The sequence below is a fragment of the Ammospiza caudacuta genome, chromosome 15 (genome assembly GCF_027887145.1).
Source record: "Ammospiza caudacuta isolate bAmmCau1 chromosome 15, bAmmCau1.pri, whole genome shotgun sequence".
Classification (NCBI taxonomy): Eukaryota; Metazoa; Chordata; class Aves; order Passeriformes; family Passerellidae; genus Ammospiza; species Ammospiza caudacuta.
In genome coordinates, this window is record NC_080607.1 from 345,632 (window position 1) to 373,459 (window position 27,828).

Below are 27,828 nucleotides of genomic sequence, written 5' to 3' on the forward strand. Positions count from 1 at the left end.
TGCTGGGGCTCCAGCCCGGGCAAGGCTGGGCCCGCTCTCACCTCACAGGCACTGACAGCTCTGCGCCACAGGAGACCTTCCCGAGCACCCTCTCTGATCTTTCTGCTTTCTCACTTGAGCAAGGCTCTCCTCCAGCCAAAGAGATTATTGCATTTAGGGATACAAATCCAAGTGGCAGGAACCCCATTGCTCTCCAGTCACACCTGAAGGCCTGCATCTGCACAGGGTGTTTGGCCTGCCTCATTCTTCCTTTGGTTTTGCCTTCAAATGCCATTGCCCTTTCTGCCTCAACTAGAAATACCACAGCTGTGCCATAACCAGCCAGTGGGTCATATTCCAAAGGCAGTGCGGTCTGGAGAGGATGAATGAAGAGGAGCCCTCCTCACTTATGAAACCATACAAAAAAAGCCATACGTGTGACTTAGTACCAATAAAAAACAATTGGTAATTCAGAAGGAAATGTTGAATTTTCTGAAGGGGTCAGAAGGAGGAGAATCTTCCAAGTGAGTTGATGTTTCAGAAACTTTATTAATTACAACTCTAATCTATAATTCTATGCTTCAAATCTCTTTAGCAACCCTACTCTACAATCCTACTCTAAATTGGTAACAGAGATAACATCTAGCCATGATTGCTATGTTCTCGTCTCCTAGGGTTAGGCTTAGGCTTAGGGTTAGGGTTAGGGTTAGGCTTTGGCTTAGGTTTAGGCTTAGGCTTAGGTTTAGGTTTAGGCTTAGGCTTAGGCTTAGATTTAGGTTCAGGTTTGGGTTTAGGTTTAGGCTTTGGCTTAGGCTTAGGGTTGGGGTTAGGGAAAGGGTAAGGGATAGAGATAGGGATAGGGTTAGGGTTTGGGTTAGCATTTAAGGTTAGGGTTAGGTTTTAGGTTTAGAGTTTAGGGTTAGGCTTATTCGTCTTCTTCACTGAGTTGATGACTTGTGCCAGGATGAATGGTGGCTTGGCTGAAGTTACAAATGGATGCTGTCCACTGGAAAAAAAAAATTCAACAAAGAACAGTGAACCATTACTTTCCAAGCTCATTGCTTCAGGGACTCAATCAGGATACATCAAGTTCCTGGAAAGACCCAGAAAGAGGAGCAATGGGACCATCTGCTCCCCCCCCCAGTCATCCCCAATGTGCAAGACCTTGCCATCACAGGCAAACCTGGCCCAGAATACCACTCATCTGTTTATTGTGATGTCTTCATCATGCTGGGATTTTTGCCCTGCCAGTGCTCTAGAAATGGCGCTTTCTGTCCCTGGATTTTCTTCCTTTCAGGAAACTCCAATGACTCACATAGGTCCCTGCCTTTGAAAGACAGGCACTGTGCTGATTCCCACAGGGACAGAAAGCAGTGTCTGCCTTTCCATGCCCTGCCCCTCGTGTGCTGGATGGCACCTTCCTTCCCAGCAGGGCCAGCCCAGTGGCACTGGGCCCTGCAGTTCCCTCTCTGCCACACAACCTGGCAGTAACCCTGGCACAGTTCCTGTCTGAGCGTGCCAGGCAGCAGATGGGGCTGGGACAAGTCCGTCCCAGCTGTCCCTGTTTGCGTGGCAGAAACCTCTGAGGGTGGGCTGGGGGGCACAAACCAGGGCCCCTCAGAGGCTCACAGTGAGCCCCCCACAGCCCCTCCTGCCCACAGCCAAATCTCTGACCCCTAGGCTGGGACTGGCTTCCTTGGGTTCCTCCACCACCATTTCATGTCTCTGTACCCTGCATTGCTCTACTTCAATTCTTTTGCCATTAGATAAAACTAAACATTCCACCAAATCACAAAAGAGGGCAACAGAAACAGTCAGAGGACAGAGCACCTCTCCTCACAGGAAATGCAGCGGGAGCTGGAGTTATTCAGTTTTGTGAAGGACAGGCCCCAGGGAGACTTTATTGCCACTTTCCAAGACTTCACAGTGGCTTTGAAGAAAGTGTGGGACATCTTTTTTAACAGGGCAGTTACAATAGGATATGGACAAATATTTTTAAACACTAAGGGCATCTAATCAGAGTAGGTCTAAGGAAGAACTTGTTTACTCGGAGCATGGTGCCACCCTGGCACAGCTTGCCCCAAGAGCTTGTAGGAGCCCCATCCCTGCAACCATTCTGGCTCCGGTGGCAAAGCGCTCTGAGCCACCCAATCTCTTTAAAGATGTCCCTGCTCATTGCAGGACACTTGCACCAGAGGACATTTACAGGGCCCTGCCAGCCCAGCCCAGTCTAGGATTCCTCACCATTTTCATTTGCAGAGCAGCAAGAGTGGAGGTGAGGAGGAAGGGGGCTCATCTGCTGCCTTGGGCTTGAGTGGAGGAGGAGCCCATCCCTCAGAGCCTGTTTCACCTGCAGCCCCTTCACATTTTACCTGCAGGAGCTCCTTGGCAGACCAGCGCTGCTCCTCGTCTGTCTGCAGGCAGCAGCTCAGGAAGTCACGCAGCAAAGCCGAGAGGAGCTTGGGCTGCCGCAGCTGTGGAGTCCCTACTGTGGCTATCAGGTATGTAGCCTGGAGAAAAAGGAGACAACAGGCTCCACCTCCTGCTTTCACATCTCTAAGGCTCTCCCAGCTCCCTTTGTTTAACCTCTGTTCTTCAGTGGCAGTTTCTGCCCTGGCACAGACCCAGAGATGACTTTCCTTTACCAACCAAAACCCAAACCCCGATGCAGCCACAGCTTTTCCACCATCCTGCAGATCTTGCCTTGGCAGCTGATTTCATTGCCTGACCTAGTTCCTAGTGGGAACTACATCAGCAAAAGGACATTTGCTTCTCTGAGGATTCATGCCAGCTTGAGATGGTTTTTGGAAGAGGGACTTTGCTATACTAACTAATTTCAAGGGTTAGTACATGAAAGGCATCTCTGCAGTGCTTGTTGGTCCTTTAAGCGCACGTGCCCTAGAACAAAACTCATCAAGCTTTTTGTGCTGTTCTTGAAAACAATGGGAATTGGAAGAAAAGAAACTAAATCCATCAGTTAATACCCAGGTAGGGAAACAAACATTTACAATCTCCTCTTCAACACAGACACATTAAGATACCTGCACAAATGTATTGGAATGAAAATGCCTGCTTGGGCACACAGGGGCCACCTGCAGCTCTGTCTCTCAGCAGTCTGAAAATTTCAGCTTCCCATTTTTGCAGCAAAAGAAAAATTGTCTAGGTCAGAAGAAGGAGAGGTTCCATCCCTATGGACACCCTCTAGTCATTTGGCTGCTCAAGTCAATGGATTAATGGTAGGCCCATGCCAGAAAGTGCCAGGAAACAAACAGGAGGTTTTGGCAGGCTCTCCACATCACCAGGCTCTGGCTTGGTGACGTGCAGAATGTTGCTTGGGCTAGGAGAGAAACACGGTCACTGAGTGTTTCAGCAGCACTGCACAAGAAGCAGAAGAGACTCTGTGCATTACACCCTCATGCCCATGTTTTCCAGTGAGAAGAAACTGCACACAGGGTTAGGTTCCTCTCTAAAGACCACGGTTTTAGAAACTTTGTTGGGTTTGGGTTTCCTTCCTTCATTTCTGGAAAGATAACAACACTTTTAAGATGCTTTTTTCCTGTTATTAAGGCCATCTACACAGACAAAAGAACTGGAACCACTAACCCAAAGGAAAGTGTTGAGTGAGAATGGAGTTTGTTTGGAGTTTGTTTGCATGTGGTAAGGCTTGAGTTCCCCCACTGATGCAACCAAAAGTACAGCAAATGCTGATGTGTTGCAGGGACATTTGTAGGAGGGGACCTTGGTGGAAGTAGTTCCAGCAGATGGCAATGGGATTTTGTCCAGTGGCACACAGGACATGGGACAGGTGAGAAAGACAGTGGGATCAGTTAGTATTTGCTCCTTACCGTGCCAGAACTTTCGCTCAAGTAAGGAGGTTCTTGTTCTATCATTTCAATTCCCACAATTCCAAAAGACCATATGTACACTTTGGGGCCATATGGTTGACCTGTCACCACTTCAGGCGCCATCCACCAAGGAGTCCCGGTTACCAAGCACCGTCTGCTCTGCTCAGGGGTGAGCTGAGTAGCGAGGCCAAAATCAGCTGAGGAGAAAACAAAATACTGGTTTTATCTGGATTCTGTGCAATTAGGAAAGCAAGCAAAAGAATTCCCCAGCAGAAGTTTGAAATTGCTCTGTTGAATCTCCTGGCATTGGCGACTTTAAAAATCCTCCCATGTTTTACACTGCCTCTAGCAGTGGCTTTTGTTCTTTGGAAACTTAAGACTTGTAACTCCCTCCCTCTGGAAGGGACCCACACAGAGCAAGGCCACTCTTGACTGCTTGTGGCTCCTTCTACCTCTGTGCACGTTGCAACTGTGCCCTCAGCTCGCAGCAGGGGTCCCTGCACGCCCACCAGCACCATTTTTGGGGAGCTGGCAGTCATGCCAAGCAGCCCCACACCCACATCCCTGGAATGCTGCACCTGACCAAGAATATACTGACCCAGTTTGACAGAACCGTCGGTTCTGAGAAGGATGTTGTCACTCTTCACGTCTCGATGGATCACATCGTTTGCATGAAGAAAATCCAGTCCTTGCAGGCACTGAGCGAGAAAACAGAAACAGAAGGGCAAACATTAGTGATGTGATTTCATCACACAAGAAAGGAAACAAGGGAATCTAAAAGATTCCCTCTCCAGGGGAATGGGGAGTAATGGCTACTGAGAGGAAGAGCTTGCTGCTCCAACACTTGCAGAGCAGGACCTTTCTGAGGAAAGGCACGTCAGCTTTTGAAAGAGCAACAGCACCTGCTGTTGTAGGCTGTCCCCTGCCAACCAGCCAGGATGACTCCTGCTGCAGCGCATGTGCTCAGAAGCAAAGAGCATTCTGGCTGCACTCCTATCCTTTTTAGCTGAGCACTGAGAGAAACGAGTCTCTCTCTTCTTTCTTTGCTGTTTGTTTCAAATCCTGCCACCAGCACCTTTGCTTTTACAGGCAAGGAATGCAGTGAAGACAGACTCCAGGCAAACATTTAGAGAGGCAAGGTGGAGAACAGCAAATACAAATACAAGAGACAGAGCGAGAATACAACAGCAGGAGATAGATAAGAGTACTGGCACTGAGTACAGGGAGTGCAGGGGCACTGGCAGGCCTTTCACTTGAGATGCTTTTACTTGCCCATAGCATACCAGCAACACAGAAACAAAGCTTGGCACAGGAAACCTCCCCTGTTCTGAGCCCCTGTTTCCCAGACAATCCTGCCCAAGCCCTTGGAAACACAGCTGGGATTGCTGACCTCCCGACTGATGGCTGCCATCTCATCTTCAGACAGGCAGGTCTGGCTGACGATGTCGCTCAGGACACCTCCATCCATGTACTCTATAACCAGCAAGAGTTCCTTGCCCAGAAGGTAGCTGAAAGAAGGAAACAAGCGGGTAGAGATGGACATGCATGGCTACGTTGATTTTTTGCTTCCAGGTTTCTTATTTCCAGATGCCTTTGTGACAAGGACAGAATCAAAGGAATAGACATTCCCTCTTGGCTGTGCATTATTTGCAATCTGTGCAGTCTCAAGGAGAAAGACACATCTGTGAAAAAGGAGATGTCTTAGATGGGCAGCAAATGAAAAGTGCAGTTAGAAACAGCCCAGATAAAAAACATGTCAGGCATGGTGTTTCTGGAAATAAGCACCTAGTCTTCCTGGCATGCATAGCAATGGCAAAGAGGGGCAACAATCCAAGGGAAATCCACTTTAGGATGGTTCATCTGCACTTAAGAAACTTTAAAAAATCAATCCCAAATAAATGTGGAGGCAGTGAACTTTGAGGCTACTGAGTTAGGAAGATACAGCTGACCCAGGTTTTGAATAATTTTGGAGTAATTATCAAACTAGGTGTGCCAGGGAAGACTCATGCAGACAAGAAGCACTCTCTTCTCATCCATTGGAGATGAGTAGAGAAATATGAATAAATAAAAATTAACAGCTTTACTTGCTGCCACTGACCAAAGTGGGTTTTGAACCTCTCATGTTTGCGATATGTAAACACACATCCATGGGATAAGACCATGACCTCTCACCTGTCTAAATAATTCACAACATTGGGACTCCTATACCTCTTCATGATCATTATTTCATTAAAGGTTAGCTCCTTCCTCCTCACTCCTTGAAGATTTATTTTTTTTATTGCCACCTAAAATGACATTGAAAATCAGTAACTTGAGAGGTTGGTGGCACGAGACCACAAGGCAGGTGGAGCGGGTGATTTTGCAATGACACAGCTGAGCTGTGCCAAACTGCCTTGTGATTAGGCACTGCAGTAATCAGGAACTGACATTCCAACAGCCCATTTCTCTGCTCCCTTGGGAGCCAGTTACAGGACACGTGGGGCCACTGACATTTGGCCTTGACCACTTGGTAACAGCGGTGTCTCAGTTATCACCCACAAACCTCTGACCACACTCTCTGCTGCTTTGTTTGGGACTCAGAAGAAGGAATCCATGCCTTAATACTCTGTGGATACATCTTGTGATATGGGCAGGGCTTAGGGCTTGCAGGGACGCCTTGCAGATCTCTCCCTACGTGCAGTTCCCAAGTGCAGCACTGCAGGTGGCTAAGGAACTACCAGTAACTTTCAGATGGATTTGCTGGCAGCCAGAAATGAGAATTCAGGACTCTGAAGCTGCAGCCCCAAAGAGCAGTGAGGTGCTCGCAGGCACCACCTTTGTTCTAGCAATGGAGAGCGAGTGAGCACGTCCTTCTCTGAAAGGAACTGCTGCCCTCCGTGCCTTCCTTCCGGCAGCTGAGGAGGACAAAGTCCCAAATGTGTTCTGTGGGCTGGCACCAGTCTGTGCTTCTTGTGCCTTTTCAGCACAGCTCTGCCCAAAGCTCCAGCCACAGCTCACACCAGAGGGGAAAGCCCTCGAGTGCAGCAGAGCCTGCAGGGGCTGTTGACATTTACCTCTCCTCCTGTGGCACTGTCGAGTGCTCTGTAAACATCTCCAAAAGTCCTAGAAACAAAACAGAAGCAGAGAAAGGAGAAGCTGTTTAGATCTTGCAGTGAAAGCCAGCCCACACAGGAGATCTCTGCTGGAAGTGTCAAAACCTGCAGGATGCAGGAGGGCTCTGCCAGAAGGGACATGATGCATTTTCCTCTCAAGTGCATGGGCACTGGGCCTGTTCCTGAAGCACTGGGGTTCAATTTCTAAAGGGAGTTTAGTCTTTCCTCTTGTGTTTCACTGTCTAAACAGTGTGGTTCCTATCCTGACCACAGAGTGTTTCCCTCTTCAAACCAGGGGAAAGAATTGTTCCTGGGAACTGTTATCTCACAGCTTTGATAGGGCATAGGTTGCTCTTTCAGGCAAGCAAGTTTCTTCTCTTTTCATTAGTGTGCCAGTATGATTTTGAGGCATACACAAAATGCTAAAGAAATTAACACAGAGCTGTCCCACACTTGAGAGACAAGGAGACCTTCCAGGTCCTGTTCCTTGATGCAGGCAAGACCTCGGTAGCAAGGCATCTCTGACAATGCCTTCTGAGCCCACTCACAAATTCTGAGCAGCATTTAGAGATGGGACAATCTATCCCCACTGTGTGATCATCTTTGCAGCTGGCCTGACTTCACGCTGGATAGACATTCCACCCCAAAAACACCTGGCCCACGGCTGTGCAGGAGTAACTGCTGTTGGACTCACCCGCTGCCAATATAATTCAGATGTGTGTATTTCATCAGGGGATTTTCAGTGGTGTTCACCATTCTCCCTGAGGGAAACAAAATGCAAGATGCTGACTTTAAGGCAGAGATCCCAGCTTCCAGGAGATACAAAAGGCAGCCCCAGCGCCTGGAGCTCTGAGCCCTTTGTGGTCGGCTGGGTAACAACAACCACAACCAGGCAGACAGCCCTGCAGCACAGGTGGCCAGCACAGAGACTGATTTATACAGTCTTTTGAAGAGTTCTCTTGACAGGAAAAAAAGCACAGGGACATACAATCCCAGGAGAGGAGGACATCTTCCCCACCTTTCAGCAGTTTGCCAAAGGAATGCCTTCCCATTTGTAAACCAGAGCAGCTAAAGCTGTAACCGATCCTGACGGGGCTTTCAGCATCAGGACCCTGACCTGTTTATGAGCAGGCTGAGCTCAAAGATGCCCCTCTCCCAGCTAAGGAAGGCTCCAGCCTCTGCAATCCCTCCAGCCCTCAGGGACAGGGCAGCGACCACAACAAGGCTGGCAAAGCCCAAGCATGAGCACTGACAGGCACTGATGGGAAGAAGCCAGAGTGAGCCTGAGCCCCAGACAAGCTGTTGCCCCCATTCAGGACACAACAGGATGGGCTTTGAGATCAGCCACACCCAGGCACAGATCAGTGCCCTTTTTGTCCCAACTGGTGATGGCAGACACAGAATCCACTGGGCTCTGGTCTCAGCCCCACCAGGTCTCTTATCTGAGAGCACAGCACTGCCAGCTGTTCAGGGCAAGAAGCAGTTTCATTGGGTTGTGCTGCAGAATCACAAAGGGCTTGATGTGTTTTCCTAGAGACTGATCTGAGCAGGGCCTGGGCCAATGGGTAGGATTCTAACAGTCATGGGAAAGAGTGGGAATCAGGTATGGAAAAGTGCCATGGATCTGAGGGATATACCATGGCTGGGCTGGAGGCTCTCTCCTGAGAAATGCCTGCAGTACAGTTTTATCTGATCACGCCACTTGGATGTGTCTCCTGGACACATCTTGATAAGCATAAAACTAGAAGATTAAATAAAGTTTGTTATCAAAGTCTCTGTTTTTTCTTTGGGGGCACATGGAAAATACCTTGTGCTCTCTATTTGTCCTGTAACCTGATGTTCTTTCAAAGTAGTTCTTATTGACAAAAAGATAGCATTCTCTTCTTGACAAAAATATAGCATTCTCATGAAAATAAACTGCAGATGTAGTAGTGGTAACAGTAACAGTCATAAAAATGACATCAGTAAAACATGGGGTAGAAGGGCTCCTTCAGGATGGAGAAAAACACAACAAAAAACCCCCACCAAAAATGAACAACAGAAAAGCAATCCCACCCCACCCCCCCCCAAAAGAAAATCCTCAACCAAAACAACAAAACTCCAAAGTCAGTCCATTTCTGTGAAGTTTTTTTGCTGTGATGACTGGTTGGAAGTCAGGAGTCTAAGGAGAATTTAGGAAGCTAAAAATTCTGTTCAGTTTGGCCACTAGCACACAGGACTTGCCTAGATCATTTGCTAGGTCACAGCCTTCTGCAGATCCAAGAACAATCCCTGCTTCAGCCTTTAGCAGAGAGGGAAGCTCAGGCAAACCCAAGCCAGTCCCAGGTGCCCTCAGAGGCAGCAGGAACACCCAGAGCTCTCTCGCTGCCTCGGAGCACAGCACTGCCTCTGGGGAGTTCTAAATGGCCCTGTGACACCGAGCTCAGGAGGAGCATTTGGTACAGCTCTGCTGACACCTGCACACAACACACTGTCCCTCAGATAAGAAACACCCCAGACGTACCCAGCAGCTCCAGGTACTCCTCCTCAATCTCCTGTTCCCGGGATGTGCCCGAGCCTGAGTTCCCAGGTTTCACAGAAGGGCTTCCTCAAGGTGATGCTGCTGCAGCAGCAGGTTCAGAGCCCATGATGTGCTGGACCTGGAGCATTTCTGGTGGGCACTGCTCCTGTGCCTCACTCCTAACTTGGGGTCCTTCATTGCCACACATTCCCTGCAAGTCTTCGCAGGCTGCCCGGTGAGATGTCAACACTTGCACCTCAAGTCAAACAGAACAAAGCAGTCAGACACTACAGCTTGTTCCTGTCAGCCAGGAGTCATCGACTGTGAGGAAAGGCAAAGAACAGATTGACAGGGGATACAACAGCTTGTTTCAGTCCTCCATCTGGGTCACCAAGTTCCACTGTAAAAACACCTCAAGAAAAAAGGAGAGCAGGAACAGGCCAGCAGGAATCAATTTGGATGACTGCTGGCCAAAAGGCCAAAGGACAAGTTTCACTGTCCAGGGCAGCAGTTGAGATTCAGCACACCAGGAAATGTCCTTCAGAGTGACTGTGATACACACACTACAGCAGCATGGCACTCAGAGGCATGGCCCCACTCCCTGCTGCTCTGCACTGGAAAGGCAAGAAGGGCAGAAACCACCAGATTGGTGACTGCAGTGGCTGCATCCCTCTTTCACTCATTTGGTTTTGCAGAGACTGACGGAAGCGATTAAGTTTCTCTCTGATGATTTTCATTTCTTCCTCCAGCTGCTTATGCCTTGCCTTGATCATACTGTGAGCTGTCTGAAGCTCTGCATCCAGCTGTTCCTTCATGTTCTCTAACAAACAAAAGAGAGGACATTTCATGAGTGGAGTGGCTGCCACTCTTTCATTCACCTGGTTTTGTTGATCGCCCCTCTGCTGGTGGAGATTCTCCTCTTGAATTCTTCCCATGTCTTCCTTGTTCTTTCTCTTCACTGCCATGATGTCACTCTGAGCTTCGGGCAGCTCTGCTTGTGGCTCTGCCTTGATGTTCTGTACACACAAAAGCAGAGCAAGGGACTGAGAGCTGCCATCAGGCTCACCTTTTTTCCTCTTGCAGCCTCCAAATCACATTTATTCAGCCCCTTCTTTCTGCTTCCCTCCCCACATCTGCCTCCATTTGCTTCCCTCCCCACATCTGCCTCCATTGCAAACCTCCTGTCCCAGGGCTGATCTCTGCAGATTGCAAGGCTCTGTGCCTCCATTGCCTGTGGGACTCTGGCCTCCTTAGTCCCAAGAGCTCTGGTTTATGCCCCTCTTCCTGCCCTTCCCTCTGTGCCCTGGCCAGTCAGGCTTACCTGGCCATTCTCCTGTGGCTCTTCCACCTGCTGCCTGAGCTGCTCTTCCTGCTCTCGGGCTGGGAACAGCTCTCCCTGAGTCTGGCATGGCAGCTCAGATGAGGCAGTGTGCTCCTGCCCTTTCTCTAGAAGCACCTGCACAGAAAGCAAGAGAAGATGGGTTTCAACTTCCCATACGCCCTTTGTGGGCCAAGACTCACAGACTGCTGGGCTCACACGTTCCCAAAGCACTGTGCTGATGCTCTCCTGGGTCATTCTCTGCCCGAGGGGAGGCACAGATTCCAAAGTGACCCTGGCCCTACAATCAGGGGCCATCTGGGACTGAAGCTCCAGCAGCCTCTCAGGCAGCTGACAGGGAAGGGGTGGCATTTCTCAAGGGTCTGGTGAGGGCCTCCCTCTGCTTCTGCCGTGTCCTGTTTGTCTTTCAGTAGTGACTGACTCCCCGCCCTGTCCCACAGCTCCATCCTGGCTCTGCAGGGGCTTCCTGGGTGAAGCTCCTTGTGAGAGACACTTCTGGAGTTCACGTTCTCTTCAGGCCTGCACCAGCATTCCTCCTTCCTGACATCCACACTCTTGTTAGAAAACCGGGTCATTCAGGAGATAAGGATGCATGCAAAGATCTCTGATGGAAGTCAGAGAACCTCTGTGGCCACCTCAGTATATGGAGGAGGACCAAGGTGTTTCTTCTCCCTCTATTGTCAACAGAGAATTCTGACCAGCAGTAACAGAGTTTCTCATAAGGCCCCATTAACGAATGCACTTACACAGCCCTGGGGATGCCAGTGAAGGAAACCATGTGTCCTGTATGGCATGGCATGTATGACCAGAGTCACCAGACTCCAGCTACAGCATGGGATAGTTCCACTCCCTTAAGACATGCAAAAATTTAAAGGACCAATGAAGGCTTCAGGTCAGAAAAGGCTGGAGTAGGAAAACATGAGGGGAAAAAACAAACATCTCTGGAGGGGGAAACATCTCTGCCTGCTCAGCATCAGTCAATGGAACTTATCTCTACTTCTCTCCTGAAGGGATGACTTTAGGGGAGCTTTGCATCTTCCACTGCTTTGGAGCAGAGCCAGGAAGATTAAAATAGATAGATAGACAGATCTCACTTTTATCATCTCTCTTTACTGTGCTGTAGTATTTACATTTTTTGAATGGAGAGAGATATAATTCTCTCTCCTAGGTTTTTTTTAAGGGAAGGTAGTGAGAAACTCATAGAAGGAGAGAAAACAATTATTATCTCTACTTGCTGTTCCTGTTTTTTAGTACATGAAGAATGTGTTATAGTGATTGTTTACTGAAAGTGATTTGTTAATTGCATTTTAGTGATAGTTGTTTAGACTGATTAGATAATTAGATAAAAGGCTGTGTGGAGACAGTCATGAGTTTTTCTTTGGTATGTTTTTTGTATAATATCTCTTTAGTATAGTTTTAATATAGTACTAGTGTAATATAACATAGCTTAATAAAGCATTTGTTTAAACTTCTAAATCATAGAGTGAAAGCACATTTTTTGCCACGTGGGGGTCACCCTGAATCAATCCTGTCCTTTCTGTCGCTACACACATCAGCACTCGGCAGCAGTGCCCCAACCAGCAGCCATCCTGAACTTGCTCTCCTGTTGCTTCAGTAACCCACACTCTTGGGGAATCTGGAGTATGTAGGTCCTTATGGAATGCAATCAGACCCAGAGCATTGCACTGGGAACGGCTCTCTTTGTGCATCTGTGCTCGGGCAAGTTCTTCGCTTGGACTCGCCCACACTGATGGTGCTGAAGTGGCTGGAATCAGAAATGCAGCCCAGCCCCTCCCAGCTCCTCTAATCTCTGAGCACCAGCTGGAATGCAAGGGCATTGATTTCCTACTCAGTTCCCAAACACAACACACACTGATTCCCTGGGCAGCCAAAAGACATGGGAGCTGTTAACTTGAAAAGGATGGGCAAGCTCTACTGGCTGGTCTGGCACCAGAACAGCTCGTTCTGCACCAACATCCCTGCCCCAAACTATGTGTTCTTGTGCAAAAATACTGCATTGTCCAGCACTGCCCCCCTGAAAACTAAAATTCTACCAGAATTTCTGCCAGTGCTGTAAAAGCGTAGGAAAGACTGAGAAAAAAGCTCCCTTGCTCCCTGGAGAAGGAGAAATTGCACAAGGCTTCTCCTTCTAGCAAACAAACAAATCAACAAAATATGAAAGTGTTACCCACACCAGTGTCTAAAGCACTTGGATGCAGTGAAGGGATGTTTGTCAGGGAAACAGCCCTCGTGCTGAGCATTGGCTCTATGGATCCAAGGCAGGGATCTATGGAAGTCTGCCTGAAGGTCCCTCATGAGCCCCCATTGTCCAGGCTAAAGCTCCCTCAGCACCTCCTCCCTGGCCTTGTGCTGCACCCCTTGCCCAGCTCCCCTGTCCCTCTGTGCCCACGCTGCAGCCCCTCCATGACTTTCTGCTTCCCAGGGCCCACAGCTGCACTCCAGCTGTGGCCGCAGCGCTGCCCAGCACAGGGCCATGCTCCCTGCCCTGCTCCTGCTGCCCCACTGCTGCTGGCACAGCCACCGTGCCCTTGGCCTTCTTGGCCCCCTGGCCCCACGCTGCCCCATCTTCAGCTGCTCACGGCCGCCAGCCCTGCGTCCTTTGGGCCCACGCAGCTCCCCAGCCACAAAGGTGCCCATTGCACTTGAGATACAGCAGGCACCATTGCAAGATGGCCTTCCTGTTCTACCACCTCATGTTCCAAGTGGATATCATAAAGTTTGATAGGAATAGGATTCTAAGTCCCTCTCTTTAAATTAAAATGATCTAATTCAACTGTACAGGAAATTGCTCTTAATTAAATTTTCCCTATCTGCTGTCTGCAAGCATCATTCTCTTTTCAAAACTAGGTTTTTAGTTCTTCAAACTCTGAGTAGGAAATTTAAAAATATCTATCGCTGCCTTTATTATTTTTGTTACAGGCATGAATATGGTTTTTCTTTCGGCCTTCCTAGCTGGCCCTCTACAGTCTACTGCTACTGGCCAAGCTCTCAGCTTGCTCTACAAGTCTTAAACACCAGGAACATGAAATGTTCCTTTCTCACTCACCTCAGGATCTTCAGCACTGCTGAATACACATTTCAGGTGTCCTGTAGTGGGAAGGGAGAATGAACCAGATGCTGTCAGAAAACTGCCTGGGCTGCTGAATCCCACAGAACAAGTCAACCCAAACAGAGATGATTTCCTGTTTCACAACATCCCTCCAGGAGACACATCTCATTCACACAGCCAGCAAGAGATCAGGACAATATTCTTGGTTGTGCCTACACTGCAGCCAGTTTAGCCAGGAAATAAATACAAATATGATCAAGCAAATACAAAGTGTTTTTAACACTCAATGCTCCTGTTCTACCAAACACATAAGACAGCTTCTGAAATCTTCTCCTTCAGGTACTGTTTTTGTTTCACTCAGTGTCATGCACTAATTCTGATTGACTTGCAGGAAACCGCTGCCCAGAAAAGCTTCCCCAAAATCCCCCAGAGGTGGCGCAGTTCTATTGTGGAAAAGCACAGCAGCACTTCCTTTCAAAGGGAACAACTATTTTAGCATTTAGTAAAAGGTCAAGTTAGTCAAACCCTTTCATGACAACATTTAAAAAGAAAGAAGCTTTCTCTGAATTCTGGGAACAACTGCAGAGTTTTTGGAAAGCCTTAAAGAAGGTCTGCCAGTCTACATTTTCAAAGGTGTCTTGCTTCTCCCAGCAACCTGAGGAAATGACAGACTCTGCTGCCACAGACTCTCCCGTGCAGGGAACGGAAGCCCTGCAGGTTCCCCTGCAAATGCTGCCCCTGTGGCTACAGACACCCCCTTTTAGCTGAACCTCTTGACAGGAGCTTTACCAAAGCAGAGGCATCCTAATGCTCTTTCTGTTTCAAAATCAGAAACTCAGCCCCCAAGAAAGAGCAGGAAGACATACAAAAGCCAGGTTAGGATACACCCTAACCTAAGCAGAAGGGAAGCCTCTACTTACATGCAAAATTCGTGAAATAATAAATGGAATAAGTAATGCCATATGCAGCAAAAGCTGCAGTGGCCAGATGGTTAATTATTGGCATTTCTGCAATTTTTCTAAACGCTAAAAAAACAAGCCTCTTGTCAGTGGGTGTGGGATCTCAGCACCTCAGGATGGAGGTGCAGAGAGGCCGAGACCACCCTTGGGGGGCTCGGGAATCCTGGAATGTTGCCAGAAGTGTCTGGTGGCAGGATTTTGATCCTACACAGGAGATGAGACCTGTATGAGGACTGGGAGGAATTCACTGGGTGAATGGTGAAGGGATAAGTTAGTTAAAGTGTAAAACACAGGGTTTAGGATTTTGGTACAGGGGGGTCTAAAGAAGTAAGATGGAGGAATTGGGGTGTGTCCTGTCCTTCTTCTTCTTCTTCTTGGCCTCCATCTTCTGTGGTGAGGGTGGCACTTTGGGATTGGTTATTACTAGAAGTGCACCGGTTAATAAGGGTAGAAGGTATTGGGGAGAAATGATAAATATTGTACACGTAACTTAGGGTATAAAGATAAGTGACCGCCCAGGGGCTTCGGCAGTGTGCCCATGGCTGACTTGCTGTGCAGACCTCTGTCGGGCTGAAAGAAAATCTTTTAGATAAACAATTAATAAACACCAAGACTGAGACAAGATCAGAAGTCTCTCCTCGTCCTTTGAAGCGCCGGGCTCTTCAAGGCCATCTCTGGGCCTTTCCAGGCCAACTAAACAGCTCACAGAAAACCTTACAAGCGGCGTCCCTGAGCTAACTCAGCCGAGCAAAGAAGAACGCCGAAAACTTACAAGTGGCGTCCCTGAGCTATCACCGGTCGTAAATCAGCCGGGAGAAACATGAAACCTTACAAGTGGCGTCCCTGGACCTAAACAGCACGGAAAACCTTACAAGCCTAAACAGCCGAAAACCTTACAAGTGGCGTCCCGGAGATATCGCCGAACATAAATCAGCCGGGAGAAAAATGAAATCTACAAGTGGCGTTCGCTGCGTGGGCACCCCCCACCAACCCTTTCGGGGGGAGATCAGCCCTGAAGAGCTGAAGAGCTGAAGAGCTGAAGAGCTGAAGAGCTGAGAGGGCAGCTCCTGAGGAGAGAAGCCTGAAGAAAAAAGGAAAAGAAGAAAGAAGAAAGAAGAAAAGAAAAAAAAAAAACGGCCAGAAGAGTCTGCAAAAAAAAACAGCAGTCACTGAGAAGTCCATCTCTCAGCTTCTGCCGAAGACAGTTCGTAGCAGAGCAGCCCTGATCGGAACCGGAAGGCGCCTCTGGATTCCTTCTCCTGTGACCTGCTGGACAGAGACAGGGAGCTTTCGGACAGCTCTGACGACAGATTCGGTGAGAAGGTCAAAAATAAGAACATAATTGCACACTCTCCCAAAAAAAACAACGGGAAATTTTGTCCGCCTTACAAGGCGTGGCTCAAGCATATACAGAAGGGATCCCAAGAAAAGAATTAAAACAGCTGTTGTTGTGGGCAAGGCTTAATTACCCACTGGCCGAAACATGCCTGCTATTTGAAGTGGGGTTTTGGCAGGAAATTAATAGGCACTTATATTTTTTAGAAACAAAAAAGGACGAGACAGCGTTAAAGCTGCTCTCGCCGGCAAGGATAATTCTAGAAAGGCATTTCGGAACAGTCGAAAAGACTGGGAGAGCAACGAAAAGTTGCGGCACCCTCAGAGGGAGGGGGAGGAGCAATGCTCCGGGGAAAAAATTACCTCTGGCCCCAAGAAGCCAGGGGAAAGGGCTCTTGAGAAAAGAGAGCAGGAAATACTATTAAAGCCCCCGGTCCCAAAACCCAGAAACCCCAGGAAGCTCCTAAAGCGTCCTGAAACTCCGGAGAGTACAGGGGAGTCAGGATCGGAAGGGGGGGTGCAGGGGGGAGAGAAGGGATCGGGGCGGGGAGGCGCTTCCTCGCGGGGGGCACGGCGCGGCAGCGACGGAGCCGGCGGGGAGCGGGGGTGAAGAGATAAAGGGAGACATGAGTGCAGACGCGGCCTTTATCAGCGCGGCGCTGGGGGGTGGCGGCCGCTCCGGCCGGCCGGCAGAGTAGCGGAAACGCGCGCGGTGGGCAAAACTCGTAACAACCCGGGAGCAAAGTCGGCTCGAATTGCGGGGCGGGCCCGGGTGCCGGCGGGGGGCGGGCTGTACACACTGGCGGGAGGAGCCAGGGACACAGCGTCAGAGGAGGAGGAGACAGAGTCAGGGACAGACCGAGGGGGGAGGCCTCGGAGGTGGAGCAAGGGGGAGAGAGTGACGTCAGCTCGGGAGAGACAGGGAGCGGCTCCACACTCTCTTCAGACTTGATGCTTCTGGTTGTCATCCTCGGAGTTCCAGACTCATCCCTTCAAGGGAGACGTTCTGGTGTTCAAGCTCCATTTCCAGCTGAATTAAAAGCCAGGCAGACATGGTCTCAAGTGAGATCACGAACACGGCAGTCGACAGGACGAGGGGCAGTCGAGCTCATGCTGTCATCCGAGCTGGGGAGGCTGGTGAGAGCGCCACCTAGTGGGGGGCAAGGCTTTCGCTTGTATCTCCACAGATCAAGACGTGGGTGTCGGCACGACACGTGAAACCATTTCGAGTGCGAGAACATGAAAACGCGGATCCCAGAAACAAAGATCCAAAAAACAAAGAGACGAGTACTCAGACAGGAGTCGAGACTCAGATTGCCAAGACGACTCGGAAGAGAAATAAAAGGAACTAAGGACTTTGGGGGAATTCTCTGTTAAGGTCCTGAATGAAAAGCAAAGCAATGATGTCACACAGAAGTGAAGCCATGAGTTTCATGATGCTTATGTGCATCATTCTTTCATTCATTGCAATAAGCAATGGGATAATTTACCTATTAGTCAGCCAAAGCAAAATGTATGGTAGAGTTCTTTGACATCTCTCCCATGTGTAGAGGAATTTTAAGGGTAGAATTCTTTGACATCTCTCCCATTTGGAGAGGAATTTTAAGAATAGGGTTCTATGTTTTAATAGTTCTCCTAATCCTCATACTTGTCGTCCCATGCATATTTGCATGTTCAAAACACACTATGAATCGGATAACAAAAGAGGTCTTCCTGGTGCAAACAGAAGGGGGAGATGTGGGATCTCAGCACCTCAGGATGGAGGTGCAGAGAGGCTGAGACCACCCTTGGGGGGCTCGGGAATCCTGGAATGTTGCCAGAAGTGTCTGGTGGCAGGATTTTGATCCTACACAGGAGATGAGACCTGTATGAGGACTGGGAGGAATTCACTGGGTGAATGGTGAAGGGATAAGTTAGTTAAAGTGTAAAATACAGGGTTTAGGATTTTGGTACAGGGGGGTCTAAAGAAGTAAGATGGAGGAATTGGGGTGTGTCCTGTCCTTCTTCTTCTTCTTCTTGGCCTCCATCTTCTGTGGTGAGGGTGGCACTTTGGGATTGGTTATTACTAGAAGTGCACCGGTTAATAAGGGTAGAAGGTATTGGGGAGAAATGATAAATATTGTATACGTAACTTAGAGTATAAAGATAAGTGACCGCCCAGGGGCTTCGGCAGTGTGCCCATGGCTGACTTGCTGTGCAGACCTCTGTCGGGCTGAAAGAAAGTCTTTTAGATAAACAATTAATAAACACCAAGACCGAGACAAGATCAGAAGTCTCTCCTCGTCCTTTGAAGCGCCGGGCTCTTCAAGGCCATCTCTGGGCCTTTCCAGGCCACCTAAACAGCTCACAGAAAACCTTACAAGTGGGTAGCTGCCTACTGACAGATGCTTTGACCAGGAAGGTTCTCCTGATGTGAGCAAGGCCTAGGGCTGCTCTGACACTCAGGCCTTCCGTGCACCAAGGCAACTTTCTGATGCCACTGTGATGACGTGGCAACCATGCCCTGACATCACAAAGGGACAGCTCTGTGTTGGTCTGTGAGTTTATGCAAAGCCATAACCAACCTTCCCTACAGCAAACACAAAAGAGCCTGGGAAATTCTCATCTGTCACAAAGCAGCAAAAATTCCCCTCATGGGCCAAACCCTGTTGTTCAGGGGACCCAAGAGGAACTCCAGGAGTGCCCCAAGCACCTACAGCCTGTACCCCAACTGAGCACTCAGATGGGACACAAGCAAAGGAAACCAGACCAAGATAATGGCCCACAGCATTACACGTTTGAGAAATGACTCTCACTTTTAAAATTTTAAATGTTTAGTAAACCTTAACAAAGGAATGAATAAGGAAAAGTCACATCACTGGGAGTCTCTGTGATTAGCAGCCATGTGCTCATCTGCAAAAAGGATGCTCTGCCTTTTATATCCTCAGCCCCCTCCAAAAGTTTTGCCAGTCAACTCTTTCTCTGCTGTCCATTGGTGGAGATTACTTTCCTGCATCCCGACTGGAGGTCAGGTGTTGTTACACCCTGCCTGCTGGTCACAAGCCAGCCCTCCCCAAATGCCCTGACTAGCCAGGCTGTTACAAGGGGGACGGGAAAGAGGACTATGGGAGGATATATTACAATATAATCACTACTCATTTGAACATCCACATAACATCTGCTTCTTAATTGTCAGACCCAACCATCGCATTCCTCATCCAGAACACACAGAACCAGGAGAGAAGCCACTGTTGGCATCACAGATGAAATGCTTCCTAACAAATCTCCCCACATATTTGCACCTTTATTGGACATGCTCAGGGCTCCGGTGCGTGTACATCTCTGCCTCTCTTCCCCTTTGGCAGCAGTCGAACTGGCAGCATCTGCCTGCCAGCAGCAGCTGCTCCCAGCTGGGAACGCTGCTGGCGGTGCTGATTTCCAGAGGCTTCTGTGTGCCAGGGGAAGCCAAGGCAGGAGCGGGTTGAACGGCGCTGGCGCTGCTGCTGCTCTGTGCCAGAGAGCCCCGGCTGGGCAGGGCACGGTGCCCACTGCGCTGCGGGCTCCTTCTGCTGCCACAGCTGGGCACACCTGGCAGCAAGGCATGACAACCTGTGGGCAAGCCAAGGGGTTTCTGGGGCTGCACTGCTCTGCACACACCCAGCACACCTGCAGCACACAATTTTAACCCTCAAACTGGTAAACCAAAGGAAAACAGCTGGAAAAGATTTCATTTTCACCATTCTTACCTGCTCAACAGAAGTCTTCAAAATGAACGTTACCAAGCAGGGCCCAATTCCTGCTGCCAGCTCAGGGTTAGAAGAGAGGTAATCCTTGATCTCAGCACTGAGTTTGTGGGGAATCACTTCCCTAACACGTGCACACCCAGCAATCTCACTTACTAGTTTGTATCCATGGATCTAAGACATATTCAATACTTTGCTGAAACTCACAGGCTAAATATTCCCCCAAATTATTTGATTTACTGATTGATACTTATTGACTTCTTGATACTTAAATCACTTCTCCGAATCTACTGACAAGAGAATAGGAGTGTCCTGTAGGTCCCTACTGGTCATTGTCCCAGGTTCAGGAGGAGACCCATGCAGAAAATAACCCAGGACAAAACTGGGCTTGCAAAGCAAATTCATTCTATTTGTTGCAGTAGCAAATAATACATACCAAGCCCTGGATTCCTAAAAATCTGCTGAGCAGGAGAAGGAGGTGGAGCGTGGTGCTCGGCAGCAGGGGCAGGTAGGCAGTGCACTTTCAGGACATCCCCTGGAGCAAAACCACGTGCATCTCATCCTTCTCACCCTTCCAGCTCAGAACCAGGCCTGGGATCTCCTGCTCAGGAGTGGAATTTCCCAGTTACAGCATCAGCTCACACATGGCTGGTGTGTGAGATGAGGCCATGAATCCAGGATTTAAAAGAACTGGAAGAGTTAAAATTTTAGCAAGATTTAGTTAGGTGGAAAGAGTATAGCAAGAAGAGTAGAAATAATAAGGGATAATTAATTTTTATCAGATAAGGTAGTTAAGGCAAGGGTAATATATCACTTGCCTGTCTTTACTATGTTTAAAGAAGCGGGATGGGATGCGGATTTCTTTGTGACAAAGAAGAGGACTGTAGCCTGCACCTGGGCCCTGAAACTACAACTATAGCCAAGGGGTGTGAAAGCCTGCCAACAGATCATAAGGAAAGAAGTCAAATTGAGGAAGACGTCTTGGCCTTCATCAGAAGACCATTCCCCATTTTAAAACCCACCAACCCATTTGAAGTGAAAGACTGCAGAAATGTGAAGGAACTTTGGACTCAATTATAATACATTTTAATTCAAAGGAGGGTAGGCAGTGTTATCTAATGAATAAGTGTTAGGTTTTTTGGAATTTATATGAATGTGTAAGATATTTTAGATGAGCAGAGATGAGAGAGAGAGCCAGTGATTCTTCACACATGTCTTTAGGAGACAACTCCTCCTGTGCCTGGCTGTAATAAACACACCACCTCCTACCTTTAACTGTGGGGAGTTCTATTCCACACCTCATTTGGTGACCGCGGCAGGAACGCTTCCCTGCTCCAGCAAGAACATCCGGGCTCTGGACGTCTCTGGGCACTGCCAGGACATTCCTTTCCTGGAGGCACCTCCGCTCTCAGCTGCTCCTCGGGGGGACAGACAGGACTGCTGGCACTGTGGAGAAAGGAACGTTTAACTCTGTATAAAGTAACCCGTAAGGCGTACGCAGGGGAAGGGCTGTTCACAAGTCACACAGAGATGTCCTGTGCACAACGTACGCCTGTGCAGTTTGGGCTTGGGTCTGGCTGCTGGCAGAAAGGATTTGCTGTGTCAATAAGGACCTGCTAGGAATTCTGGGGGTGAATTGAGCAAATCCTGTTTTATTGCTGCTGTTTTTCCTGTGTGTTGTAATTGTGGTTGTGTTTTCAGTGTGTGAATGTTTGAGGAAAATGATGTGGGTGGATGCCGATGTGGTGTATGGTGTGTGTTGTGTTGAGAAGAGTGAGCTCTCTGTCCCCTCATAAAGAGATATTCCCTTCCCGGTGAGCCTGTGTGTGTGGACTTTCTAGTTGCAGGGATTGGTGCTCCCTGTGACACCTGGTGCTTGGGTATACAGGGGGGTTGAGTGGTTTTTCTCCCACATTGTGGTCATTTGGGAATGCACGGTTGTGTTTGGGGAGATTTCAGGATTTTGTTTGCAACAAGTGCAGCAATTTATGCAGAAAACTACAGTGTGGTGATTTATTATGCTGAACTATGGCAGTTTCTTTTCTACTGCCCCCCTCTCCAAGCATTTACAGTCTCGGGCCACGAGGAGGACACTCTCTATCTTCCCCTGGACATCCTCTTTCCTTTCCTGCACACTCCCTTTCTCTCCTGGAGCTGTTCTCCATTAAAGCTGTGGGACTTTGGTCCCGGGAAGAGAGAGCGCCTCTCGTCTTTTGCTTTTGTCCTTGTCAGTGTCACTGGGCCCAGAGCTCGCCAAACTGATCCCCCACAAGATGAAAACTGACAAATGATCCCATATACACAGCTCAAAAATTGGCCACATTTTTGATGGACTGGGGTGTTTGCCACATTTTGGAATTCCCTATTCCTACACAGGTCAGGCAATTGCTGAAAGGACACACCACACTCTAAAACCATTCTACATCAAGAAAACGGGGAGTGGCCCAAGCAACACCCCAGATGAGGTTGAGCAAAACTTTATATGTCTTTATGTTTTTAATAGCTCATTTGCAGGAACTAATCCTCCAATTTTTAGGCACTTTTCAAACAGCACACAGGAAAAATTGAAAGAAAATCCTTCAGTTTTGATCAGAAACCTTGAGTTAGGACAAACTGAAGGACCATTTTCACTAATCACTTGGGGCAAAAGGTATGCTTGTATTTGCACAGGTGCTGGACCCTAAGTGGGTCCTGGTGAAGGATGTGAAACTGTCTCATACACAAGAGCACACCGACAATGCCACCAGCAGGGAAATGAGCACGCAGACGTGAGCCGCACAAGAAGCTACGGTGCATGCCAGACGTTCCCCGTTCAACCTGTGAAAGCTACAGTTCTGGAGTTTGATGTTGATTTTTGGACTGGGAAAATAGTTTGTATCATAGAGCTCTTTCAGCAAAAGCGTGGTGTCCATTGTGTTCCAAAGAATTCTAAGATATCCAAATTTGTAAAAATTGAAGGTTAGAGGGACAGTTTAGTGCCCTGTAGTTGGCCAGTCTCTGAACAAGCGCTAAAAGATTTGCTTGAGAACTGAAATAGATGGGGAAGCTTTTGCCAAAAAACAGCTGAACAGGAACATGGAGCTTGATCAAATGATATACTGGCACTTGTTGGTTTTGCTTGCTTGCTTCTGCATGCATACGTGCCTGTAGATCAACCAAAAATGAATGTTTGCCTTGCTTTAGCCAAGTCAGCAGGCTCAGACACCGTGTGTTTGACCCATTTCAGCCCAGACAAATCCTTTGCAACCCGTCTGGTCGGTGTGCCTGTGCCAGCCAAGGAGCAGCCAATACCCAATCGTGACAAATATTGGTGTGAGGCTGCCAACGAGACCAATCCCATAACCAGCTGACATCACTGGGCCCCTGATCTTCTTAAAGCACCTTCTGAACCTCAAGAATTGGAATTCTTGGTTCATTGGTGATGGAATTTTGTGCTGAGTTTCAGTACCAGGGAGATCCACAGTTGAATGTTACTCCCCATCATCCTGCAGACAGATACTCAAGTTTGTGGTGCAATTGTACTACCCCAGGGCCCCCTAAGGGTGAAACTGCTGACGAGTAGATGACCTAGATGAGTCCCCACATCAATTAGCAACAGAATATTGGCTCATTTGTGGAGATAGAGCCTGGCAGGACATTCCCTCAAAAATTAAAGTGGCCCATGTAGCATCAGACAACTCACTGTGATAGCACCTATCGTTAAAAAAGCCATCAAGAGAAAACACAGAGAAAAAAGATTTGCCCATCATTATCAAGAAAACTGTATTAGCAATTTCAGACCCTAGGGCCCTGCAAAATGAGGTACACTGAATTTATTTCTACATCAACGTGCCTTGGGTGAGGCATTGAAACCATTACACCGATTGGGGTGTTGGCTGAAGAAAGGAGACAGTGCTACTTCCATTGCAATTAGTGACATGAGGACTGATGTTAGTGCTGTCAGACATGCAACCTTACAGAACAGAGCAGCAACTGATTTCCTTAGCAGCCATTCCATGTGTTCAGTGTCACCCCCATGTTCAACACTGTCACTGTCAGCTTTGACAGCTTTTGGACTGTGTTTGAGAAGTCAATTTTTTCTGACTGTTGAAGGGCGTTGGGGCCCAGAGTTCTTGTTAGGAACAAGGGATTAAGCGTGTGAGCCATGGAGTTGTTGGACCAGGTGTTTTGTGTAAGTGGTGAGAAGGGTTTCTTCCTTTCTGTTTCTCTTTCAAGGGGAATATTAATGTTGCCCCTGAGTCCTCAGGAGGGGAGCCTGTGGACAGAGCTGCAGCAGAGGGAGCTTTGCCTGGCACCGAGAGCTGTGGGAACAATCCCCAGGAGCCCGAGGAGCCTGGTAAGGACAGAGCCCCCACTGGTTTAGAGAGGTGTCAGATGGCTGCTCTGAGCCTGCCTCTGGCAGGGAGGGAGATGAGAAGGGTTGAGTTCCTGTCTGCAGCCTTGGTGCTTCCTGGTGCCTTGAGTTCAAATCCTGCGCTGGCACAGCCTGCCTGAGCCCTGCCCTCCACGCTTCTCCAGAGGCTCTGACACTGAGTCCTCTGAGGGAATCCACAAAATTAGAGAGTTTTGGGAAAGCTGCAAAAGGCAGGTCTCAGATACAGCAGAACTGTGATTAGAGCCAAGCAGCAGCCGTGAGATAGGTCAGCAGAAAAATTATTTAAACTGCAGAAAAGCAAGGACAAATAGAACAGTGGTCTGTGTATTAACGCTGGTCTAGAATAAATCTCCAAGCTACAGAAAAGTTTATCTAGCAAGATATTGGGAAGGTTGAAGCTTAATAATGGAGCTCAGTGCATTGTGTTTTAAGGCTTACTAGTAGGTATTGTCTTTGAAATAAACAAGCACTGTTTTAACCAAAGGTACCTGTGCTTATAGTGATTGGATAGAACTACTGTCAATATGCTTTTGCTTTGTGTGATTGGTCAAAAAACTTTTAAAGTAAGTTTTAACATTAAGTTCTTTGTCTGCTGCCTGGGATGTGAGCTGCTGGCATCTTCCCATTGTCATAACCATGTAATGAGACTGATGCTGGAAAACAAACAGCTCAAGGCGCGTTCCTCAGCAGCCCCGGCCCGCTCGTGATTTCTACATAGCCCCTGCCAGCGTCAAATGGCACGGCTTGATTTGCAGGGCAGACAGTCTTAAACATCTGCAATATCCTATCAGAGTCCTAGTTTGGCTTCATTCAAAGAAAGAGGAGAGTGCACCTAACACTGACCACTTGTTAGGCAATATCTTCCACCTTGCCCTTGTACCCCTACAGAGAGGCTGTCTGCAAAATGCCCAGAACACCCTCCAAATCTGCAGCAAGGACAGGAAAAGCAGGCAGAGAATCTTTCTCTTTTCAAGGTCCCCCTTCCTAGGCGACTTGACCCTTTCTACCTGATTCTCACTTGAGATCTACCCATGATAGAGCACTGCAGGAAAACACTTTAAAGGGTCATTAACCAGAGCCTGCTTGGAAAGCAAGGGTAGAAACTCTTTCCCTCCCTGATGGGATGCGGGCCGGCAACTGCTGCTCTGAAGATGTGCAGCTGCTCCTCTCTGGAGAGGCCATGGAAGGGCTGTGATGGTCTACGGGAACCAGAGGAACGATGAGCTCAGGTTGGCATTTGAGCTTCATGGGAACAAGCAGAATGAAGAGCTCACAGTGGAGATGAAATTTGCCTGTGCCTGGCTCCTCCGAGGAAACCCCAAGAAGTCCAGATGAAGCAAACACCTTCTCCCAAGAAGCTAGGAAACCTCAGAGTCCTGAGCACCTGCACTTAGCCTGGAAAGGCCGGGAGGCAGCTCTAAATCCTCAGGTGAGGCAGCACTGAGGTCCTGGTATGAGAGCGCTGTGTAGCAGTGTTGTCCAGAGCCACTGCCAGGAAGTTCTGGGAGCTCCAGTCTCTGAGATTCAGTTCTACAATTTGAAAGAGCAATGCAGGTCACACCATGATGGCTAGAGAGCCCTGCCCTTCACCCGTGCTGCTGCAGCAGGTGTGGGTGCACATGTGCACACACACACGTACAGGTGAGGGGCAGCCTTCTGAGTGTCACTATGCCCAGCTGATGGGGCCAGGTACCCTGCTCCAAGGCATCTACACTGTGCCATAGACCACTGTCCCGGTAAGGGCACACAGGGACACTCCAGAAGGGGTCTGTGCTAGCCTGGGTACACCAAATAATACAGATAGCCCAGTTACACTGTCCTAGGAACAGCAATCCAGTGCAGAATGTTCTGGATGCCCAGCACTCAACCCTGCAGCCTACTTACAGTAGTCGTTGAACATCTCTGGTGCATCCAAGACCCGTTCTGGCTTTGAGGGAATATTTCTGCTATTCTTCCTGCTGGATCCAGGTGCCATTTGCTGACTGTAGAGCACTTTCAGGTTATTCTGACAGCCTGTGTGCAGGGGAACAGGTTTGTTAACCTGAGTTAGTTTCCTCCCAGCTGAGTGCTGCTCACCCAACTAGGAATCCCTTGGAGTGAAAATAAAGTCCTAAGAGAAACACTCACAAGCCTGCAGTGCACTAAAATCACTGGCAGTACGAACTGCTGAACAGGGGTGAGCTACAATTACCTCATTCATGGAAACAAATTTGACAAACACTTGGGTTTTTGAATCCCATTATATTTAGTTGCAGTTTAAGCTAGAAAGTGCACAGCAGAGGGTTTGATGCTCTTACAGACTTCAGGAAGGTTTGGAACCTGCAGTATAGGTGAAATGTCACCGACATCTTTTCATAAAAATCCTTTCTTTAGGATTTTTCCCCCTTCTGTGGGGAAGCTGTGAGAAGCTGTGGCCTCAGCAACCAAAGGTAAACAATGCTTATCTGCTGCTGGGGAATGCAACAGGTGGATGCGTGATTGGTCTCGGGTGGATGCTTGGATTTACTGACCACTCAAGGCAGAGCTAGGTCTTGCTCTCTGCTGAGACACAGCCCTTTGTTTATTCATTCTTTTTCTATTCTTAGCTTAGCTAGCTTCTGGGAACTTTCCTTCTATTTCTTTTAGTATAGTAATAATGTAATATATATCATAAAATATTAAATCAAGCCTTCTGAACATGAGGTCAAGATTCTCATCTCTCTCTCCACCCTGAAGACCCTTGCAAGCCCTGTAACAGGTGACCAACTGGCAGTCATAGCAACTCTCCTAAATAAATTCACTGTAACTGTTATGCCCTCTCTCCACCTCAGGAACCTTAAGAAAGGAGACTCCAGCCTGTACAGCTCTCAGAAACCAGTTGATTTCTCCTGTGACCACACACAGAGCCTCTGTTGCTGTTCCCCTGACCTGATCTCTCCTGCTGATTCAGCTCATACAGAGCCTGTATCATACCTTCTGGAGCATTCTGTGGTTTTCCTCTGAGGTGGAGGATTTTTGCCTCTTCTACATCAAAACCATTCAGATTCACTGCCCAGGCTTTCTGTTGCTGCTACAGAGACAAATCACCCTCAGTGCAATGCACTTAAAACAATTCCCACACTGCAATTTAAACAGACACCTAAGTCCCCTTCTCTTAGAATCTGAAGATGTTTGCCTGTGCTGCAAGGGTCAGTCTCACAGAGGCAGGTCAAAGCAGTTTTTCCTCAGACTTTCATACATCATCCTGCTCACATTTTCACACAATGGCAAATTCAGTGTCATTGCCAGTGGGAAAAGCCACAGCCACAAAGCGACCAGATGCTTCACAAACAGATTTCAGAAGACAGTGTAAAACATTCCAGAAGTGTTCCCTGTGGAGACATTGTCCTAGAATAGCTACCACCAGCAGTTTCACTTTGCATAGGCTCACAGCTTTGTGTTTGTGTTGCCTGCTACATTTTAAAGCCTCATTAGTCAAAAGCTAAATTTTGCTACCAGAAGCAGCATAGGCTTAGAGTGCATGGCAGTCTCTACAGCTTCAGTCTCATCCTAGGCTCCTGAAGCCCAGAGCTGCAAGTAGTGATGGCTGGGACTTGTCAGTCCCGTGTGCCCACTTGATAGAACCTATTGTTC

At 48.4% G+C, this 27,828-nt stretch overlaps 1 protein-coding gene across 1 annotated transcript; it reads right to left on the minus strand.

Moving 5' to 3' along the window:
* Positions 1–840: 840 nt before the first annotated feature.
* On the minus strand, positions 841–3,994 carry LOC131564535 (serine/threonine-protein kinase PAK 1-like). The gene is made up of 3 exons (XM_058814988.1): positions 3,825–3,994; positions 2,352–2,489; positions 841–978 (listed from the first exon to the last, which is right to left on the minus strand). The coding sequence occupies exons 1-3, from the start codon at positions 3,945–3,947 to the stop codon at positions 886–888; spliced, it is 354 nt and encodes a 117-aa protein (XP_058670971.1). The 5' UTR covers positions 3,948–3,994; the 3' UTR covers positions 841–885.
* Between the last annotated feature and the right edge of the window lie 23,834 nt (positions 3,995–27,828).

Coding starts and splice junctions, on each gene's coding strand:
- LOC131564535 (XM_058814988.1), bottom strand. CDS start 3,947: ATGGCGCCTGAAGTGGTGACAGGTCAACCATATGGCCCCAAAGTGTAC. Junction 2,490..3,824: donor TGAGCGAAAGTTCTGGCACG/GTAAGGAGCAAA, acceptor CTTTTTCTCCAG/GCTACATACCTGATAGCCAC. Junction 979..2,351: donor CTGCCAAGGAGCTCCTGCAG/GTAAAATGTGAA, acceptor TCCAGTGGACAG/CATCCATTTGTAACTTCAGC.